Genomic DNA, 13,509 nt, shown 5'->3' on the forward strand with positions numbered 1-13,509 from the left:
TTTGATCTGATCTGAAGCAGCCCCCAGGAATGCTCCACGAGAGCTACTGCTTTGAAGCCCGACCTCCTTAGGAGACGTGTGGACTGTCACCTTTCTATACATCAATCACACTGACTTCCTGAGAGGGTCTCTCCAACTACTTTACAGCCCATTCCCCTCCCACTTCAGGGTGTCCAGGCTTCATCTCGAGTCATTTATTACCTCCCTCTTACGGGTCTGGCGGCCACTTGCCTGCCTACCAGCCTGGGGACTAGCATAGGAGGCAGCCCCATTTTATCTCCTCTTCCACTTTGGAATGTAAACCTGGCCCTCTTCACTTCTCCCACTCAGCCTTAACCCTTTCGACATCCTCTGGCTCTGACTGCCAGAGCCCTGCTGCAGGGGAAATTGGTCTTAAGACTTCTGATCAGTGAAAGGTCCAGGCAGGTCAGAGAAGCCAAAGTAGCATCACAATATTACCCGTGGTCAGCCTTGCCCATTTGTATGTTCTCACACGTGTACATGCACACACGCACACACACACACAGAACCTGGCCAGTCTGCCTAGGGGTGCAGTCCTACCTCGACACTTGTCCGCTGGGTTGGGAGCCAAGGGGTCCCCATAGTAGCCGGCTTTGCACTGGTCGCAGTGGGCACCGGTCGTGTTGTGAAGGCACTTCAGACACCTGCCTGTCAGGCGGTCGCAGTTCCCGGGGGCACTGGGGTCCACATTGTCGCTGCACTGACAAGGCTGACAAGGCCTCACTGGACCATGTTCCCCAAAGGGGTCCCCAAAGTAGCCGTCGGCACAGAGCTCGCAGCGGGCACCTGGAAGGAACCAAGTCAAGCCGCCCACAGGATCATCGATTAGAAGCAAAACCAGAGGCAGAGGCTGAAATTATGCTACTCCCCAGAAGAGCTTCCCTAACCTGGGACCCCACAAAAGCAGGCTCAGGAGCAGGAACCCACAGCAAGAGGCTGACTCTTCCACTCCACGGTGGTCACAGATTCTAGAACACAAGCACGACCAGGGGCCTTCCTGCCAGTTAACAAGCTGGCTAGGGAAAAGTCAGATGGAGCACCAAACCACCAAGGCTGCGGCTCAAGACAAGCTCTTCTTTGAGACCAACCAGCAGAGAGGTGTGACACATATAACGTTACTAAGTTTCCTTCTTTAGCTTGGTTCAATTTTTTTTGTTTGTTTTTGATGAGGACCTTTTTTTAAATCTATATTGAATTTGTTATAATATTATTTATCTTTGGGTTTTTTGGCCATGCAGCATGTGGGATCTTAGACCCCCAACTAGAGATCAAACCTGCACCCACCCCTCAACCCCTCATCCCATCCCCAACCCCCATCTTCACCCCACTGGAATGTGAAATCTTAACAACTGGGCCACTAGGGAAGTCCCTCCTTGGGGTTCATTTTTTTAAAACTTAGTTAAATTCCATATTTCATCTGACAACTTCGCCTCCTAATTACAAACCTCTTAAAACAGCTTTAGATATCTCCTCCCATAGCTCTACACCCTGCCCTTCTTCAATCCACTTCAGCTCTTGGGCATCGATCTCTCCTTATCTTTAAAATGAGCCCATTGAGAATAACCCTGAGTCACGAGCAGTCCCTGGAGATCCCTTGGATTGGACAGATGCATGGCAGGAGGACAGGGTGGGCAGCTGGCCTCACCAGTGACGCCGTGGGGACAGTTATTGCACACCACCTCCTCTGTCTCGGGCATCACGGAGCAGCTGAACCCATTGCGACAGGGACAGGGCTTGCAGCTGCCTGGGTCATGCGGGTCGTTGTAGAAACCGATGGGGCAGTCCTCACACTCAATGTCAGGGTTCTCATCCCCTGAGTAACAATCTCCTGGGAGGCAGAGGGAGAACGGAGGGGCAGAGAAATGAGCAGGTAAAACTATCCACTTTCTTTAATACAGAGGACGACGCGTGGGAGGCAGGGGTTAGTAATTCAAAGCCTCCCTGTCTGCAGCTTTCCCCAGAGTGCCTGAGCGCTGGCCCTCCCCTCTGCCCTCCTGCCAACTCTAAACATGGCCACGACCCTGAATCTCACCCTCCCTCTCCCAGGCTAAGCAGACACGCACTCCTTTTACCACCATCCATAAGTTAACACCACTCCCCTCTTCCCCACGGCCTGACTACACCACTTGTCGGCATATTCATTCCGGTCCTGACACTGCCTTTGATCTCCCCAAACAATTCTTGCAATGTGACACCAGCTCCCCGACCCAGCACTGAACCGTGACAGCCATTTCCTGTAACCTAGCACCTTTCTCACAATCTTGTGGCATTTCCATCGTGAAAAGGATGGAATGTAATAAAGCGCCGTGTCCATCTTCCCTGGAGTCCAGCCCTGCTCTCCTTAATCCTTTCCCATCTCTGAAATGAGCTCAGGCACGGCCTTTCCTGCACAGCTCTCTCTTCCACGGGAGACCCCGGTCACCTGGCTGCACCCCGAACCGCCTGGTCCCGGTGTCTTTTCACTCACCTGTGTCTGGATCACAGGCCCCTCCCCCTTGGCAGTTACAAGGAATACAGGTGCCGAAAGGTCCCAGTCTGGCTGAATCTCTTTTGTAGCCAGAAGCACATTCGTGGCAGAACTGTCCCTTGTACCCAACAGGACATACACATTGTTCAACCCAGGGTGCTGGGGTTCCCGAGACGGGGCGGGCTGAGATCAAGGTCACGTTGTCGAGGTACCCAGTGCCTGCAAGAGAGAAGACAGGAGGGAGACAACAAGTGGTTAGGTCCAGGGATCTAAAGTCAGGCCTCACACTGGATTTGTTTCTTAACTCCTTAATAAAAAGAAATACACATTTTAAGGCAAGACGAGGAAAATTTAGACATAAAACTTTCTCTCTGCCCTTTGGCTTCCTTCCTCCCTTCTACTTACATTGTGCATCTGCATTATGTGTTAAGCAGAGCTCCCATGTGGCAGAAATACCTGCTCAACCACAAAGATCAACTTTTCTCCTTCTGGCTCCAGCCATGTAACTCCTTAGACATAACATTCCTTTGTCAATCCTGGAAAGGGGTCACAGTGACCTCCTGCTTACTTGCCTTGTATGTGCAGACATCATTCGTGAACTTTATGTCAATGCCAATATATCATTTCCCTTAAAGACAGCGATTGGTGCAGAACTGACTAGTCAGACAACCTGGAGAAACTGGGTCACGCATAATGGAAGTTCTTACTTTAAATACTTGCTTATGACCTTATTAATGTTACTAGTTATATTATATGCTGCCTATTTTACAAGATTAAAGTTCCCTGCAAATGTAGGCATGCACGCTCAGTCACTCAGTTGTGTCCGACTCTTTGCAACCCCATGGACTGTAGCCTGCCAGGTTCCTCTGACCATGGGATTCTCCAGGCAAGAGTACTGGAGGGGGTTGCCATTTCCTCCTTCAGGGGGTCTTTCCGACCCAGGGACTGAACCCATGTCTCTTACATCTCCTGCACTGACAGGCAGATTCTTTACCACTGAGCCACCTGGGAAACCCACCAAATGTGTGCCTGAGCCTCAGATAAAATTAATGATAATTAGGTGACTAGAAACAATTTGATCAAATACATAGTTTTACAAGATCAGTGATTGTAATAATGTACAGTGTGGGAAGAAACAACAAAAGGGAACTGTTCTGAGGACTGTAACAGCCTAGTGAGACAGGTGGTCCAGAGGCTTTTGGTTACTGTTAACAGAAACTGGCCCAGTAACAGCACTTTCTGTGGCCTGTCGAAAAAGTCCTCACTTGACTTGGGAATGTGCATTTCTAGCGCTGTGGGACAAAGTGGTCACAAAATACCTCCCAAACCATGACTGAAATTAAGACAGAAGGGAAAGGACTGTAAAATAAAGAACACTGCCCACTATCCTGTTCTACAAGAATCAAGTCTTTAGCCACTGTGGTCGCTGACCTACAGCACATCCTGAAAGGAATTCAAGACAAAGATCAGAATGAAGTACCTTGTGCTCTCATAAACCTGACAAAACCGGCCCTTAGACAGTCAGATATTTTCAGGAAAAATTCTATTGATCCAGTTTATTGGATCTTCTCATACTTAGAGAAGCACTAAAACCATTAATTAAGATATCTGTCCCCTGGGAATAGCAGTACCCTTCTACCAAGACATGTGCTTAACTGCACACACTCCTTCCAAGGTCACATACATACTGGCTTCCCCTTTACCACTTTGGAACAGTTCTCAAAACTTTCCGAGAGACAGCCTCCAGGCTCTACTTCTTATATTGGCTTGAATAAGACTTTCCATTTCTTTCTTAGATTGACTTTTTTTTTTAACTTTTTATCTTTTATTCGAGTATAGAGTGACTACTGATTAATTTTTTCAGTGATAGCCCAGATGACATTCACTCACTCTGGCGTGCATAATGGTGTAGCACTTCATCATCGCTGAGTGCACTGGTTCTGGTGTCAGAAAAATCAGGATTTGAATTCTGGCTTGATCCTCACTAGCTCTGTGAATTGGACAAGTCACACAATACCTCTGACTGTGTTTCCTCAGCTACAGAAGAGAAATGACAGAGGTATCCACCTCCCATGTTGTCATGAAATTAAATAAGACAATGCATGTATCCTAGTGCACTTGGCACATAGTAAAGATTCAATAAATTGTGCGTAAACATCTTTTCCACTTCCTGCTTTATTCACTGTATCAGTCACATGGAAATGGTGCATGTTAGCCAGGCATCCTTTTTACATGGATGCTAAAAAAGCTTAAGCAGTCTCATTTAAATAATTCCAACCACGATAAGGAGAACTCAACGTAGTTGAGTTATAAGTTGAGTTATATATACATACTACATACTACATACATACATACTACATACTACGTAGTATGTAGAAATGTAGAAAGTTCAATAATGGGAATTTACAAAATACACAGTGATGTCCAAACATGGTAGTACCGAGTATAATCCCAAAGGGAAACTACTCAAGAAATAAAGAGAACAGTGTTGTAGATGCCACTTCTGAGCTAAGGGAACGTGCCCTTTTGCTATAGGTTACCTTCTTCAAGTAATCGGCTTCAATCTAAATTCAGAGACTCTTTAGCAAGGCAGCATCATTTATTCTTCATTGATGTGACCTCTTTCCAAGAACTACTCCTTCTTAACTCTTTATTGACCGGGGGATTTTTGCACAAACTAATGGTTGTGGTTGGTGATTTGTTATATTGAAATACTCTGGTCAATAACGTTTGGGTAACAAAAGATGTATTAATACATCTCTGGTCAGTAATGTGTTAACAACGTCTTGTAGAATGTAAAACTGTAGACCCAATCAGAGATTCTACATCAAAACCATTCATAGTTTGTCTACTTGTTTGGAGACTGTCACCAAGTTAGAGAGCTAAAGTAAGTTAAACGACAGCCTAACAAGGGAGGAATTCCTTTTTTTCAGTCACTTACTGTATTCTCCGTAGGTAGCTCGGATCCTCAGGGCTGTGAGGTTCCGCAGTAACCTCCGATACTCAAAGTAACTCAGCTTGGGTCTCCAATTACTGCTTGGATGTTCATTTAATCTGCATGATTTAAAACCAAAAGGTGAAAAATCCAACTCTTATCAAATCTTATAATGTGTATACCTGATTCAATTATGCCCGAGAGTGCAGGAACAACTAGGCCCCTTCACAGCCCTGCTTAGAGGGGGACAAAGGACAGGGAGCCATATCCCTGTAGGCACAAGCCTGGAGCTTTCCCACTCCGTGGGCAATGCAAGCCCCACAGGATGTGATGGAGTGTAGGAAGCTGAACTCCAGGGGTTACGGCATCCAGTGTGGGTCCAAGTCCTCAGAGACCACTTTCTATTCTTGGTCACACGAAACCTAAGAGCAGGAACATCTCTGAGTCCAGAAGCTCTGATTTTTAAGAGCTGTCATTCATGTTTGGTTTTGTTGTTTAAATGATTTGTTATCTGAGCATGTTTCACCTCCTCTTCTCACAAGCCAGTGTCCACCTTTCACACTGTCCACATCTAATACTTCTTAGTTTTGGCATCGTGTTGCCTCGGTGTATCACATCACCAGCCCCTGTACCATTTTTTTATTTTAAGGTTTTTTGGTTTTTACTGGAATAGCTCTTCCAGGAACAACCCTAACCCTTTTGCCTCATCCACTGATTCATGAAATAAGTATTTACTGTGCACTTGTTTTGAGCTAGAAGCTGTATTAGGACAGAGAATACAAAGACAAGTAGAGTGAGGTGATCAATGTCTACCCAAGGTGGTGGGTAAACATGTAATTATGATACAATGCAGAGAGTGCTATAACAGATGTGTGAACAGCACGCCGCAGAAATTCACGATGGACTGTAACTTTACCTGGGGTTCTGAGAAGGCAAATACAAAGGGAAAACCTGTAAGCTGAATCTCAAAGAGTAGTTCACCAAGCTGAGACTGTGGGAATGGGTGTTCCAGCATGGAGAGCTAAGTGTGTGCATCAGAATAAGCTGCAGTTGGTTACTGAAGAACACAGTGTGTGTTGTGGGTCTTCTATACATTATTGCCTTTAGTTCTACCCTGGGGTAGGCCCCCAACAACCTTCATCTGAACCACTGTGAATGTGATCCGATGGTTCAGTTAAAGACTCTACCCAAACCGTCCTCCACACAGGATTTGCACCCAGCCTCCACATCTGATCATGTCTCTCCTCTACTTCTAATCTCTCAATAGATTTCCATCATCTTGCAGGCATGGGCCAGATCTCAGCACCTGGACATGACATCCAAGAACCACCATGCTGGGTCTTTTCCCAGCCCTTTTAACTTTATCTGCCCATCTGCCCTGTACTAGCTGTGTTCCAGCCATAACTACTGCTCACCAATGCCCTATATTATACCTGTGCATTCCCACATATACTCACATGTGCAGGTTGTCCTGATTTGTCCCTGGCAAAGCCTGGTGCTTATTTCTGTTCTCAGTCCACACAGTTCTCCTAGTGAAGTTTTTCCTGACTTCTTCAGACAGAACTAAGCCACTCCTTCCTTTCCTCCCAAGTCCCCATGAGCATGCACCACCACTGAAGTGACTTTATACTGTATTATGTTTGCACAAATAATAACATGCTCTACAAGACAAGAGCTCTTAGAAGACAAAGACCATGTTTCTTCATCTTGAATTCTTAGCCTCTGATACACTATTAAGCATGTGATAGGCACATCCCCTCCCCTGAACTCTCTGTACCCACCATTCAAAATTCCCGTACTAGAGAGAAATATTTGCAAGTGATGTACTTGATAAGGGATTATTATCCAAAATATACAAATAAGTTACACAACTCAACATCAAAAAAATAAACAGCTCAATTAAAATATGGGCAGAGGACCTAAATAAACAGTTTTCCAAAGAAGGAATACAGATGGGCAACAGGCACATGAAAAGATGCTCAACATCACTAATCATCAAAGAAATGCAAACCAAAACCACGATGAGATATCATCCCACACCTGTCAGAATGGCTACTATCAAAAAGACAACAAATAACAAGTGTTGGCAAGGATGTGGAGAAAAGGGAATGTTTGTGCACTGTTGGTGGGAATGTAAATTGGTTCAGGTGCTATGGAAACCAGTGTGGAGGTTCCTCAAAAAGATTAAAAATAGAACTACTATACGATCCAGCAAGTCCACTTCTGGGTATTCTTCTGAAAGAAACAAGAACACCTATATGTTCACTACAACATTATTCACAATAGTCAAGATATGGAAAATGTCCATCAATAGCAGATACAGAAGATGTGGAGTGTGTGTGTGTGTGATGGAATATTACTCAGCCATAAAAAGAATGAATTCTTGCCATTTGCAGCCACATGGATAGACCTAGAGGGTGTTATGCTAAGTGAAAGAATTTAGACAGAGAAAGACAAATGTCATATGATTTCATTTACATGTAAAATCTAAAAGACAAACATAATGAAACAAAAACAGAGTCATAAGAAGGGAGGGTGTGGGGGGTGAGTGAACGGTGAGAGAGATTAAAAGGTAAAAACTTCCAGTTATAAAATAAATGAACCACAAGGATGAAATGTACAGCCTGGGAAACACAGTCAAGAATCTACTAGCACTGTATAGGGCCAGGTGGTAACTAGAATTGTCGTGATCATTTTGTAATGTATAGAAACATTGAATCACTATGTTATGGACCTGGAACTAACATAGTGTTGTAGGTCAATCATACTTCAAAAAATCTCCCATTTCACAGGATAACATGTAACTTCCTTAGACACACACAGGACCATCCATGACCTCACCTCCGCCTCTTCTCTGACCTCACTTCTCACTGTATTCCTCTCCCCTGTTCCATGTTCCACTCATGCCTAATCACTTAGAATTTCCTAAATGTACAAAACTTCCTCAAACATACTTTTTCTGCCATGGTAACCTTCACTCCTTTTCTTTCCTTAGAAAGCTACTCTTCATTGTCACATCTTCTCAGTAAGCTTTCCTAGATCATCACTCCAATGCGAGTTACTGATGCCTCCTGCATGTATTCAAAACACTGGTGTCCACTTTGTCTCTTACAAGCTGCACTGCAATGATCAGTTTATTTTTCTCCCCATTAGCCTGTCAGGGACTTGTGGGCAGCAGTCATGACCTGTCTCAGCACATAACGCCATATTTGGTCCATAAAGGTGCTCAGAAACGCTTGTTGAATAAATGAATGATCACTGAATGAATAAACAAAGGAATCAGACTTCAAACACCGTTTGCTCTATTTGACTTACTTGCAGTCTCTCTCTTTACCTGAATGTGTAAGTCTTGGTGATCCCACAAGGCAGTGTCTTGTCACGTGGCATCAAGGGAGCTGTGATCTGTAGACCAGCACCTTCCAGAATCACATCATGGGCAGATGGGTGTCTGCCTCCCCTGTCCACACGGTAGTCAAAAGACAGGCTCTGCCCATAGCTCACCTGTTGATTCCCAAGAAATTTGGCTGTGAAACAGATCAAAAAGACTAGGATCAGCTGGGGGACTAGAGAAGAAAAGGAGTGAGCAGGTTTGCATGGATGTTGGCAATTTCTCTTGGAGTTCTGTATTATTCACCCATCACTCCCCACAAACTACTCTTTGAGAAGAGCCAGTTCATGGCACTGAACATGGCCATACTGCTATTGACTATGAAGAAGGGTTAGTTAATGAAATGCTAAAAGGGCCTCATTATAAGACAATTTCATCTATTACATGATTCACAGCATGGCCCTTATCACTTCAGTTCAGTCGCTCAGTCATGTCTGACTCTTTGCAACCACATGGACTGCAGCACATCAGGCTTCCCTGTCCATCACCAACTCCTGGAGCTTGCTCAAACTCATGTCCATTGAGTCAATGATGCCATCCAACCATCTCATCCTCTGTCATCCCCTTCTCCTCCCACCTTAAGTCTTCTCTAGCATCAGGGTCTTTTCAAATGAGTCAGCTCTTCCCATCAGGTGGCCAAAGTATTGGAGTTTCAGCTTCAGCATGAGTCCTTCCAATGAATATTCAGGACTGATTTCCTTTAGGGTGGACTGGTTGGATCTCCTTGCAGTCCAAGGGACTCTCAAGAGTCCTCTCCAACACCACAGTTCTAAAGCATCAGTTCTTCGGCACTCAGCTTTCTTTAGAGTTCAACTCTCACATCCATACATGACTACTGGAAAAACCATAGCTTTGACTAGATGGACCTTTGTTGGCCCTTATGACAGACCAATATGTAGAGATTCCCAGGTCTATCAGCAATAGTACCATCTGGTACATAGTGCTTTCTAGTTTATAGAATACTTGCACAAACATCATCACATTTGGTGGCAATAATTCTTGGAGTTAGTCATTATTCTTCCCACTTAATAGCTGAGGGAATTAAAGTTTGGAAAAGTTAAGAGGCCACCTTGCCCAGGAATCACATATCAGCTAAGAATATGAACTAGAAATTCTAGCCAGAAGGACTTCCTTGGTGGTCCAGTGGCTAAGACTTTGCCTTCCAATACATGGGGTGTGGGTTCAATCCCTGATCAAGGAACTAAGATCCCACATAATCTCATGGTCTGCTAAGTCACTTTAGTCGTGTCCGACTCTGTGTGACCCCATAGACGGCAGGCAGCCCACCAGGCTCCACCGTCCCTGGGATTCTCCAGGCAAGAACACTGGAGTGGGTTGCCATTTCCTTCTCCAAGGCATGAAAGTGAAAAGTGAAAGTGAAGTCGCTCAGCCGTGTCCAACTCTTAGCGACCCCATGGACTGCAGCCTACCAGGCTCCTCTGCCCATGGGATTTTCCAGGCAAGAGTACTGGAGTGGGGTGCCATTGAAAGCTAAAACATAACACAGAAGGAATATTGTACTAAATTCAATAAAGACTTAAAAATGAGCCACATGAAAAAAAAAGAAATCTAAAAAAAGTTTTAACCAGAGCTTTTCCATCCAACTTTTCTGATTTTTATATTTTTAAAATTTACAATTGGTTTAAAGCTTTGAGAAATGCTTTGTCTTCACCTTTCCATCTGCTTCCTGATAGACCCACAGATTTGACCCGAATCCTTATTTCTTGTCTTGGTGGGAAACTTAGAAATTTGCCATTTGACTGAAGCAGGAACCTGCACTGGGATCTGACCACCTGGACACCCAGTTCTACCCTATTGGGCCGTGACTTTGTCAATAGGACTGAAGCCCCAATTGTCTTCTGGAGATGCTACTGCCCTGGACACTAAGTGATAATATTTTCATGTTTTCTAACCCCATTCTTCTATCCTGACTTCCTAGTCTTCTAAATTGACATCTACAGGAAAAACACCACACGTACCAGGAGCCACAAAATAGACAGGGTCTGATCGTCGTGCGGAGCTAAACACATCTTGATGGCGCTGTGACCACTGGAGCTTTGCAGGAAATCCATTTCTCTGGACAGCCTTCCAGCCATCAACATCTGGAACATAAGTAAAACCACTCTTCATTAGAACAAACCTTATCATCTGTTGAGTTAAACAAGGCAAGACTTGATTGCTACTCACTAGCAATGAGTGAGTAACAAGTGGGTTTTCTTTATATTTCCACATTCGTGCACCATCCTCAGAATTCCCTATGCACCTCTCTACTTGGCTTTCACCTTCACCTACTCCTGTTTACACCTGCTTTAACTTCTTGTCTTTGAATCTGACTCTTGGAATAAGAGAACATGTTTTCATCTGCCTGTAATTTGCATTTTTATTTCATTTACATAAACACAGTCTGGCCTTAGTGAGGTAAGAGGGTCCAGTATGTCCAGAGAGAAACTCAGAGTTGAGATCATATTAATCTCCCATATTTTTAGAGTGCTTTGTAGCTTGGTAACTAATTTCACATAAATTAACTCGTTTGGCATACATGAAAGAAATAATATTAGTGAATGTGAATTCCATTCCAAGACTTGTGTTAAGCCCCTCAATCCAATGATTCTTTTGTGGTTTAAAGTACATTAATAGGAAATGCAGGGAGTTGAAAATCTGTTCTCTTTTTAGTTGTTTTTATAAGTCATTCATAAGCTGGTCTGAATATAACTTTTCCAAGACACGAGGCTCTTTCTTATTGCCTGACAAAATAATGTACATTTAAAGCTAGAAGAGAGTCATCCTGTTAAAGATGACTCAAGGACCCCATCCTGCGGACAGAAGTCTACAAGCACAAAGCCCTATATAGCAGTAAATAAAAGCAAAACACCCAGAAAACAGAACGCTTTACCTTGATGGAAGGTAGATGTGATTTTATGGACACTGTAGTCTCCAGAGCTTTGGCAGCTGGCTGAATGCCCGTAGCAAAAACACTGGGTGCAGCCCTCAGGGTTTCTCCCATCCAGGTGATAGTAACCTGGTCGGCACCTGCAGGGGCGTTTTGGAAATTAGGACAATATTATAGGCTATTTCTCATCCCCACAGAGAATACGGTGACTGATCATTTCTACTTTCTCTCCCACCCAGCCCATTAATTCCCAAAGGCGAGAAATACTCAGTTGCACATACCACTCTCACTCCCAAACCTCCAGATGGACAATCACAGGCCCCCATTAAGAAAGCAAGAAGAATATTCACTTTCTCTTGCTCTAGCAGAGCAGCAACACATTGGGCGTGATGGTCTGGAAACGGTGATTTTTCCCATCCTTGGTAAGGAATTCAGTGGGCAAGATGAGGAGGGGTCAGGTAGGGCTGTGTAGAGTTGGCCCAGTCCTAGAGCAAGTGTTTAAAGGGGGTAATAGGGTGGGAAGTGGGGGCCAGCAAAAGACAGGCAAATGCCCCTGGATTGGGAAAATCCCCTGGAGAAGAGAAAGGCTACCCAAACTAGTATTCTGGCCTGGAGAATTCCATGCACTGTATAGTCCATGGGGTCACAAAGAGTTGGACATGACTGAGCAACTTTCATTTTCACTTCACTTCCATTGTGCAAAATCAGAAAGGCAGGCTAGCTGTGAACTGTAGATGCTACATAAAACAGCAGTAAATAAATATCTTTTTTTTCCTCTATAGATCAAGGGTTTAAATACTCATTATAGTTTCTGTGGAGGAAAACTGCAGATTAAAAGAGATTAAAAAACAAGGAAAGAAGGAAGGGGGGAGGGATAAGTGAAGGAAGAAGTGAGTCAGAGAAAGGGTGAAGAAAGAATGATGAAGGCAGAAAGGGAAGGGAGGGGTGTGCTTAAGGATATACTTGGGAGATAAATTATGAAGAATGGAGGTCACTTCTAGAAAGGAGGGAGGATATTGTGGGGCTGGTACATTTTTAGCAAAGGCCAATTTCATAAAAAAAGCAAGAGAGTTGCAGAAAAACATCTACTTCTGCTTTATTGACTATGCCAAAGCCTTTGACTGTGTGGATCACAACAAACTCTGGAAAATTCTTAAAGAGATGGGAATACCAGACCACTGACCTGCCTCTTGAGAAATCTGTATGCAGGTCAGGAAGCAACAGTTAGAACTGGACATGGAACAACAGACTGGTTCCAAGGAGTACGTCAAGGCTGTATATTGTCACCCTGCTTATTTAACTTACATGCAGAGTACATCATGAGAAATGCTGGGCTGGAAGAAGCACAAGCTGGAATCAAGATTGCAGGGAGAAATATCAATAACCTCAGATATGCAGATGACACCACCCTTATGGCAGAAAGCAAAGAACTAAAGAGCCTCTAAAGAGGACAGTGAAAAAGTTGACTTAAAGCTCAACATTCAGAAAACTAAGATCATGGCATCTGGTCCCATCACTTCATGGGAAATGGATGGGGAAATAGTGGAAACAGTGGCTGACTTTATTTTTGGGGGCTTCAATCACTGCAGATGGTGGTTGCAGCCATGAAATTAAAAGATGCTTGTTCCTTGGAAGGAAAGTTATGACCAACCTAGATAGCATATTCAAAAGCAGAGACATTACCTTGTCAACAAAGGTCCGTCTAGTCAAGGCTATGGTTTTTCCAGTAGTCAGTCATGTATGGATGTGAGAGTTGGACTATAAAGAAAGCTGAACACAGAAGGATTGATGCTTTTGAACTATGGTGT

General features: G+C 44.2%; 1 protein-coding gene across 1 annotated transcript in view; it reads right to left on the reverse strand.

Moving 5' to 3' along the window:
• LAMC2 (laminin, gamma 2) overlaps positions 1 to 13,509 on the reverse strand; it is a gene marked incomplete at its 5' end in the record, with an annotated part of 67,640 nt that overhangs the window by 20,304 nt on the left and 33,827 nt on the right. The window contains 7 exons of the mRNA XM_010853129.1: positions 562 to 807; positions 1,667 to 1,849; positions 2,489 to 2,707; positions 5,430 to 5,542; positions 8,758 to 8,947; positions 10,791 to 10,913; positions 11,705 to 11,841. Coding sequence (XP_010851431.1) covers positions 562 to 807; positions 1,667 to 1,849; positions 2,489 to 2,707; positions 5,430 to 5,542; positions 8,758 to 8,947; positions 10,791 to 10,913; positions 11,705 to 11,841 — 1,211 coding nt within the window. The remainder of the gene's footprint in view (positions 1 to 561; positions 808 to 1,666; positions 1,850 to 2,488; positions 2,708 to 5,429; positions 5,543 to 8,757; positions 8,948 to 10,790; positions 10,914 to 11,704; positions 11,842 to 13,509) is intronic.

This window comes from Bison bison, unplaced genomic scaffold (genome assembly GCF_000754665.1).
Source record: "Bison bison bison isolate TAMUID 2011002044 unplaced genomic scaffold, Bison_UMD1.0 scf7180017864322, whole genome shotgun sequence".
Taxonomy (NCBI): Eukaryota; Metazoa; Chordata; class Mammalia; order Artiodactyla; family Bovidae; genus Bison; species Bison bison.